Here is a 9685-nt window from a genome sequence, read left to right on the forward strand (position 1 = left end):
AGAGCGAGACTCTTTTCTCATTCAGTTTTGATACGCGATCCAGTTTTTTGTTCAAACATCCATACGCGTTTTTCTTTTCAAGTTGGCCGGTTTGTTGTTTTCCTTTCTTCTTTTCTTCGAAAGTTTTATTTTTTGGAAATCGATTATTATCGAGGAAAATTAGATTAGTTGTTTTTAGTTTTCAGATACTCTCGGATTCCATTCAACTACTCGATATAATATCCTAATAGAAAATTCCTCGCAAGTCGACTTCGTATCAATTCCACCAACAATGGTAAGTCTAGATCAACTTCATCTTGTAAAGTAGCACAATGGTAAATTATCTGTAAAAAACTTGGATTTTCAGTTCACATTCGAATAATGGAAACTGGCAAAGTGACGAGTAAAACGAGCAGCTTAAAAGCTCTTCTACTTAAAGCTTGGTCCGAACGTTGGAGTGATTTACAGTGGGGAATTCACATAAAAAATGTAAGTATTATCTAGCTTCGTAGTGCTTATCAGCGTTCTTCTCTTATTAAACGTAATATTTATAGTATCAGTGGTTATAAACTGGTTATTATTTCGATCAAAGTACCCAAAATTGTTGTGTTGAATATTCGCAGATGTAAAATGGATACGGCTTACGAATCGTTCAATTACCCGCCGTGGCTTATATCTGTGTCGAAAAGTCACATATTGCCGTCTCAATGTACCTCGAAAACGAGTTGCCAGTCGGGCATTCTTTGCGATTATTGTATTTTCATGACTACTCTTGATTTACCGCATTTCCCGGAAATGGTGTTTCCTCGTAACATCTTCAGATTACAACACGAAGGTGGTTTTGTGTTAGAATTTAACGCTCTGGACGCCCTGAAAGGCGTAATGGTCGGTGAAATGCCTATTAAAGTTGCATGCTCCGACGATTGGAAGCTATCCAGAATGGGTACCGGGTATACCAATAACACCGTCCATCCGTTCGACTGGACGTTTACGACCGAGTATAGCGGTACGTGTATCGGGTGTTATCGCGTATTGAGCGATGTCGAAGAAACTATCGATATCGAGAAATTAAAAGTACAAGAAGAGATACTTTTTTTCAAAGAACTCATTTTGTTTGAAGACGAACTACATGATAACGGCATCGCTATTAGTGTGGTCAAGTTTCGGGCTATGCCTAGCGGATACTTCCTGTTGTACAGATTTTTTTTACGAGTCGATGGTATGATAGTGCGAGTAATTGATACGAGGTATTATTTCGAAGCGGAGAAGAAGTATTTATTACGAGAGAGATCTTATAGAGAAGCTAAATTTCACGAGATACAACATCCGAATGTTGGCGTGTTGAATGATCCTTCTGAGTATCTCGATCTTTTGCCCGTTAAATTTGTAACCACTGATATTATTTATCCTGGAAAGTAACGTTATTAAATTATATTACTGTATTATGTTAATTCGTGTATCTTATAGATGTATTTTTACAATGTAATTTGAAAAATTATATGGGTTAGTTTACGTACGAAATGGTTTTTATTTACTTTTTTTCTAAATTCTCGTATCTTCCCCATCGAATTATTAAACACGACGAGCAATTTTTTTTAAAATAAAAACTCGATTATAACGATGACTCTTTTCTCATCTAGATTTTACCAAGAGGAGTTAGCGGAGATGTATACAATCTGGCAGATATTATTTTTCAACAAGCTCTTGTCGGACCTGGACCCAACGAGCTTATATTGTCCTACCTAAAGCATTCCTTAAGCTCGCAGGTAATTTTGAAAATTCGAACGACTGAATTATTTCCTGATCGATGGCGTACTAACGGAATGATTTACTTCGCAGCTCGTTTCGTATTCAGCTGTCGTACTTCGTATTTCAAAATTCAATGGATTCCATAAACCGTATTGCGTGATTTCATTATTGAAATTTTTAGAAAACATACAGGTATTTTGATGACCAAAATAGATGTAAATTTTAGCCTTCGTTTGCCTAAAGTTGGAATTTTCCCTCAGGATGGAATCACATGTAGGACTAAGCAGGAAGAAGGATCATTAGCTGGATCGATTATATCATTGGTGAACTGGTTATTATTCTGTTACCATTATTATTTAACTCATCCTTGCCAGTTTCCGGATCTAATGAAAAAACCAGTCGTTATTTTGGATAAAATCATTAAAAATCCGTTCACTTTAGCATTGTTGTATTTAGCCAAACATGAGAATAAAAGTAAGTATCGTATTGATTACCTACGTCGAGGGGTTGTTGAATCAAAGATGTTTTAAAATATCTAATTTCCTGCAGATATGTACGATATCACAGTGAAAAAATGTCGAGAAATAGAAGCAGTTATTGGCAAAAAACCAGCTCAAAATGATTTCGGCGTCGATGTAGCGTTGTTAATAAAGTAAAATAATCAGAAAGCTTTCAGTTTCTTCGTATTCGTAGCTAGATTCTAATCGTAATGTTTATTTTCAACGCAGAAATATCATGAAACTGGACCTGAGTGTTTTTAAAACGCCAACGAAAAAGCAAGACTTCATAGATTACTCGGTTCAAGCTCTAATGAAAGTGATAGCTTTACTTAATCCGACCATAGATTCGCAATCCATCGTAGATAATTTATTAATCATACAGCAGCTAAAAGTGAGTGTCAGTTGCAGATTCGTAATTTGTAAAAAAAAAGCTGCATGTCTCTAAAAATTGGATTATTTTTCAGGGCTATAAGAACTGCAGATTGTACATGGAACTTGTCAGAGCTTCGTTTATAAACGTATACGACGCTTTGGAAAATAACGCTCTGTATTGGGGTGCTTTTACGTTCATCAAGTTACCACAGATTATACAATTATTAACCTGTCATTATAAAAATGTTAATGATTTATCGTCAGGTTGGTGCAGGTTCCATTATGAAATATTTTAACGAGTCAGCCTCAAACTGAAGAACATTGCTGATTAATTTTATTTTATTCGCAGAACAAGTTAGCAAAGAAGTAGTAGATGGATTTATATTATTGATGGAATTTTGCCCACTTCTCAACAACATCGATACTCATACGCAGAATAATAACGTAGAAACTTTACTAAAGGAGATGGTGCTTTTGCAAATCATCTCAGAAAACGATAAAAATAAAATTTTAGAAATTAGGTAAATGTTTGCTTCGTATTCTTGGTGTTTTTATTCCTTAATTAGATTTTTTTATTGGTGTCTGTTTTTCCCCCTGCAGAAAAGAAAATAGTATCGATACAACGAAGATCGCAATGTTCGTGAGTGAAGAAGTATCTTCGATGTTCTCATCTATTATTTCGGATATAGCGCCTACTTGGGATAAATTGAAGAAATCTTTGCATTCCGATAAGCTTCAGGTTGGTTTTAGTAATATCTATGGAATTTAGCTTTGAAATTGGATTCCTTAAAAATTGAAATCATCTTTTTTTTTATAGGAACATCTGATTAGTGTATTGAGTTCGTTCCTTTGTGGTAAAACATACGAATTGATCCTAACATGTGCTTCGGTAAAAGGCGATTTGCGAGCTTTCGTTCATAAACTCATCAAATACAACGAATTGAGCAGACAAGTTAATCAAGACGATAGCATTACTCCTTACGTTAAAGTACTTTTCGATTTAACGTTCGTGATTTTATGCTCGATTATCCAAAGATACGGTTCTGATGTAAGATTTAAAATAATCTTAGACGAGCTTTGCATTTTTTCTCTCTTCAGTTCCACGAAATGGAAATAAAATCTCCACTTAAAACCTTCGAAAAATTTGACCGAAGAGAGGAAGAGCTGCAACACTTTACCGTTACGATTCTAGTATCGAGATTTGCTCATTTTAACAACATCACGTTTTGCAGAAGGTACTTCCGAACAACGATGGAAACACGTTTTTCGAAACATGGGTTCGGGATTGTATGGAAGAACAGGACTGCAATAAAGCTATCACAGCGTTGAAAAAAGCAGAAGAAACTGGTAGAATCGATACACTGATCGGGTACTTCGAATCGGGAGAGTTCGATATCAGGAAAACGTAAGCGTAGTTCAATTTATTCTACGAAACGTACCTTGATCTCAATTTTTCATAACATCTTGGTTCTCGTTTAGCAATATACCTTTGAACGAAATCTGTTTCGCAATGCCTGGAGTCATGAAGAAGATTCAAGATGAATGGCGAGCGAATGGAAAATACGACGATAACGACGTTCAACGAATGTTGAATACGATAGCTTCGCAAATGTGCTGTTTATCTATTTGCTCGGTTTCATGGATGTGCTCTTATATGCAGGTTCGTTCATTCTTCTCCCATTATAATTTGTAAAATTGAGATTGGTTTGGTCGGAAATTCATTCTTCGTGATCTCTGTTTATTCCAGATACTTCCAACCACCGAATCATCAAAACCGACCAAGATGGTTAAACATTTTATTAATTTAATGGTCAAGGAAGATGGCCAGTATGAATTTAGAACCGTACCGATTGCCATACAGCAACAGCCGGATTATTATTACGATAAGTAAGATCGGAGATAGTTTCATTAATGTTTTTGAAAACGTTATCTTGTATAATTTGGTTCATGATGACTGTTTTTTTCTTCACTCCTCAGGTGCAGAATATCAGCTTGTATTATGCGGCTCATGTTGAACGAAGTGATCGGTCCGTCTTCAGCGTATACTGAAGTTTTTCCTCCTTACCGAAGGTGAGTTTAGGTTTCTAAATTAGTAGCGAAAGCAGTTTCCAGTTTTTAATTTTGTATTGCTCGTGTTACAGTATTATTTCCAAAGATGCAGCTTATAAACAATTATTACCTACTTGGGAAATCGTTTTGAAAAAAGGATGTCTCACTACGAAGGCTTTTTACGTTTTTAAACGAGTTTTGTGTGTCAGTGAACCTCGCCAGTTTATGAAATTCATGTTACATGTGAGTTGAAAACGAAAAGTGATTTTGAATCATGATTTTTGTGTAAAAATAGATGAAAAAATTCTCAGAAGTAATCAGTATCGAATTTTGAATTATTTTTAGAAAATGATTTGATTTTTTTTTGGTTTGGTTTAGGAAATAATCAAGCTGAGATTTGAAGACGAGTTGAATAAAGCGACCGATTTATTATTCGCGTTGTTTCATTTCAACTTGCACGATTCGACGGTAGCGTTGTTGAATTATTTGCCTCATTTGCTATTCAAAACTGATAAGTGAGTATTGTTAGATTTAAATAATCATTATATTAATGATTCGTTCATCTAATTAATTTATTTCAATTTGTTTTCAGGGTTGAGTTAGTAGAACCTCAATCTACAGCCATCGCTAGACTGACAGCTTTCTCAGTCTGTGCTGCTGTTCAAATGAAATGCCCTCAAAAGAAAGGAGAATCCGCTAAAACCATGGATGTTGAACAAGTAACTAAATACCGTTCTTATTCACGATAAACATGTATTAAATTACCTACTCAAACTTTGGGTTAATTTTTCACAGGAACTAGAAGGCAGCAAAATAATGCGCATGAGTGATCTACAATCGGGTAATACTCGACTGGTATACGAAAGCATAGGCTGCGGATCATCATCTCAACAGCCAACCATCGCCGATGGACCTTTACTAAAAGCTTTAACCATCTTGTTCCGTGCTTTTGATAATATTGCCGATCGAACCGGAGTCGTTACTTCGGATACTTATTTCGTTTTCAACGTTATCAGAGAAATAGTCAACTGCGGAAAAGATACAGCTAAACCTATATTAGCTAATTTGTCGAATTCACTGGTAAGAAAACATCGTTATAAAATACTTATTACATTATATTTTATAACTCGAATGTATTTTTGATTTGTCCAGATACCAAATTTAATGCGTTCGGTACCGGATCTGTTTACGATGGAGTTAATTCTGCAGCTTTACTACTTAGATACAGCTGCCGGACGGAGAACAGCGATCAGAGATTTATGTTTATTACGTAATCTAACTATGAGATAGGTTTAGGGAGATGGTAATTTTTGAAATTTACCAATCGATGATTTATATGTACATAATTTGTTTGCTCATCGTGTAAAATATTTTTCTTCGTACTCTGGAAGTACTCAATTATCAATTAAATCATGTTTTGTTATGAATATCGCTAAAGTAGCTTTCATCGTGTGTTTTTGTATTTTTGGTGGTGTTGAATATGTTTAGTCAGGTTATTTGTATTTTTTACGTTGCAGAATTTATACGATTCTCTGCAATGGATCACCGCTGTAAGTCGAGTTAGTTGGTATTTATATTTATTGTTCATTTCATATTTTGGTGATCTAAATCTTATGATCGGTTTATATGCGAATATTTGATCGAATAAAACCATATTATTTTTGGTTATTTTGAAACGGCACCTCCTCCGCCATAATTACGCCAATATAGCTAGAAGTAAAAGTTCAAAGTTAGATTGTGATGTACTTGTTATAACTGGCAACGTTGCTTTATGTATGTATCTTTTCAAAGTAACGGTTTCGTATTGAATATATGTATTATTACCTTTCTGTCATGTCAACGAATATGTTATTATACGCCCTGAGAAAAGATGTCTCGTAGTTTTTATTACAAAATACTTCTTAAATGGTAATAAAATGCTCACAAAGTACCCGTCAAAATTCCGCGCAATATTGTATCAGATAAGTCGCTTTCAAGACCAATCACGCCGAATCAATCTCCAATCCTCAAGCTACGGAAACGCGAAGTTCAACGTGTAGAAATAATTAAGAAAAGTGTTCGTAAAACAAAGAATGTTCCAATAGAAATAATCAATCCTAGTGTTGAAGTTTTTGAAGATTTTTATACGAATCAAATCCGAGCATTGTTTGAAAACCTCCCGTTTTCAAACCTAGCCGAGTCAGTACGTGAAAACTTGTCGGAAATGGCTCTGACTGAAGAACAAATAAATACTAAGATCGATGATAAAATCGCCGCAGCTGAAGCTCGAATTAATAATCATGTTACTAAAACGATTACCGATGCGACGAAAGATTTGTTCCAACAAATTTCTACAGCTATGACGACGGCGATAAATAACAGAATGGATGCTGAAATGGCCGAGTTCGAAGTTCCACCTCAGCATATCCAAGTCACGTTACCTAATGAACAGAACTTCATTACCTTATTTCCGAACTCCGGTATAGTCTTCGATGAGCAAAATAAACACCACCCGAATCGTTTCCTTGATCAATTCGAAAACTACATGTCGCAAGTGCAGCTTACCAACGAAATGACTAAAATTATTATGTTTAACACAGCTGTAAAAGTAAACAATGATTCGTGGAGCAGTCGTAGTAAAAATGCGAGAACCTACCAGGATAGCCGAAGAATATTTCTCTCAGTATTCTGGGATGAAGCCTGTCAAAAGGCAGCTCTAGAAGCGTTTAGTAATGAAGCTGCGCCGACCGACTACTCTATTACGAAAGTAATAGAAAGAGTCGAATTATGGTACCCAACGCTGACGAGTATGAAGAAAGTATCACCTAGTGAAGCAATAAGCAGTCTTTACGATAAAATACCACCGGAGTTTCAATATAAAATCTCGAGTGAAGACGTAAACTCTTTCGAACAACTGATTGCCAAATTAAACTCGCTGAAACAGCTGGCTGCCTCAAAAATCTGTAACGTGACCAGCTGGGCTAAACAATTGGAAATCCCTCAGCGAACGACTCACCAGCGAAATGACGATCGCACGTTTCGCGATTATAGTAGCGGTATTATGCAAGACGAGAATGGCAAAACGAGTGATGATCGCGGTGGTTATCGTGGTCGATGGAATAATGGAGAATATCGAGGTGGTTATCGTGGAAGAAGCCGTGGCTATCGAGGTGGCTACCGTGGCGGATATAGAAATTATGACAACTATGATAACAGACCATATGGTGACAAATACGGCGAAGATTCACGTCCATTATCCGAACAACAAACTGGTCAAAATGGTGGCCAAAATGCTACGGAACAACAAGCACAAAATACTACTTCGAATCCTCCGCCAAGCCAATCTCTATTTCAACGACAGCCTCAAGCAAATGCTTCAACATCCGGTAATTCGTTTGCTAATGGTCTATTTGGCAGTCAAACCGGAGCTGCTCAACAGAATTCTTTAAACTAAGTCCTGACTCGTATTCCCGTCCAAGAATAAACCTATGTAAACTAGAAATAAAAAATTGTAAAATAAATTATTTTGGTGATAACATCGCTCAATTATTACTTGGTAACGGGAGTATACGTATGCCAACCTTGGCAAATATTTTTATGACGCTGAAAAATTTTAATCTATCCAATCAAAAGCTGGTAATTTCATTCGGAGAAGGAGAGTTAAACGATGATCGAATTCCGTTAAACTATATCGCATATTGGGTTCAAAAAATCTGTAACCAAATAAAATATCAAAAACCCTCATCAACCTTGGTTCTGTTTCCGATTCTGCATCCGGCGACCAATAAAAAACCTCGTGGTCATATTCGGAGATATTTACGTATTCTATCTATTTACAAGAAAAATATCTATCGTATGAAAAACACCAGGCTAATCACTGAACTATCGAAGCATTTTATCGTAACAACTGGGCATCGAATGAGAACAAATAGATCTGGAGTTATTAATGTTATAAAAGGGAAATTCTTCTATAGTAATAAATTACATGATTTCTTACCTAGAGATGATAACAGTAAAATATTACGATGCCAGTTCGAAGAAATATTGCAGAAATACAATATGATCCAGTCTGAACCTGAAAAGGAAAAATCATCGATAGAAATAAATAAACTACCTACTATGTCAATACCCGAAGAAGAAGAAATCGTACCTGAATCCGTAGCGCGAATTACTCTCAAAAAATCGCCAATTCGTGTAAAATCACCGCCAATATTACGTAGAAAAGTATTCTCGCCATCAAAGAAAAAACTTTCACCAATAAGAAAACCAAAAATTATCCAAACATGCGAAAACAACGACGAAAAAATCGAAATCTGCGAACCAATCACTGAGCAGCATCCGAACGGTGAACCTGAGATAGAAAAACACGAACATATTAACGTTAACTGCATTATAAATCATAATAATGCCGACGATAGCATCTCATCGGAGGAATCGCTTGACTCTTCGGCATCAATGAAAACAGTAGCCACTTGCAACTCACCAGCTAATCTGAGTATCGAAGATGAAATGGAGTTGACATACGATCTATATAATGTTCACTCCAACCAACAGCTAGTACTCTATCAACATCCTGCAGAAGAACAAGCATTAACTATCGAAGAAATTACTGATGAAGTTATAGAAATTAATAAAATAAAAACAATCGAAGCGAATGAACAACCTAAACATCCGCAAAATACAAGTGCTATTCCGTTGAAAATTGAGACTGAAGACTGCGTCGTTTTACTTGATTCCGGTGCTGACGCAAACGTCATTGATCAGGGCACACTTTTCATGCTGCATAGAAATCATCCAAATCACGTTGCTTTCGAACCTGCAAAACAAATTGCCATTGTTAAAGTAGCCAATGGTAACGAAGAAGAATGCCTTGACCTTATGGGCGTCGTACAGTTTAAATTTAAAGACTATAAAATCAACGTAAAATTCCATGTAATGAGAAACCTACCAGGCAAAATTCTTATCGGTCGCCATGCTATGAAAGACAACAATATAGATACTGAGTTTGGTCCAATGAGAGCAAAATGTGAACGTGGTGGCGTGATAGAATACATTGA

The 9685-nt window shown here is 36.0% G+C and overlaps 1 protein-coding gene across 1 annotated transcript; it reads left to right on the top strand.

The window, feature by feature from the left end:
- The first annotated feature begins 53 nt into the window (after positions 1 to 53).
- On the top strand, positions 54 to 6520 carry MED24 (mediator complex subunit 24). The gene is made up of 20 exons (XM_065364516.1): positions 54 to 274; positions 347 to 468; positions 1620 to 1745; positions 1819 to 1920; positions 1989 to 2202; positions 2278 to 2380; positions 2457 to 2619; positions 2693 to 2864; positions 2950 to 3121; positions 3201 to 3339; positions 3418 to 3648; positions 3833 to 4005; positions 4080 to 4260; positions 4348 to 4487; positions 4578 to 4670; positions 4742 to 4892; positions 5028 to 5164; positions 5242 to 5368; positions 5445 to 5729; positions 5802 to 6520. Exons 2-20 carry the CDS (start codon positions 361 to 363, stop codon positions 5937 to 5939), a joined length of 2955 nt encoding a protein of 984 aa, XP_065220588.1. The 5' UTR covers positions 54 to 274; positions 347 to 360; the 3' UTR covers positions 5940 to 6520.
- Positions 6521 to 9685: the final 3165 nt, after the last annotated feature.

Source organism: Planococcus citri, chromosome 4 (assembly GCF_950023065.1).
Source record: "Planococcus citri chromosome 4, ihPlaCitr1.1, whole genome shotgun sequence".
In the NCBI taxonomy this organism is placed as follows: domain Eukaryota; kingdom Metazoa; phylum Arthropoda; class Insecta; order Hemiptera; family Pseudococcidae; genus Planococcus; species Planococcus citri.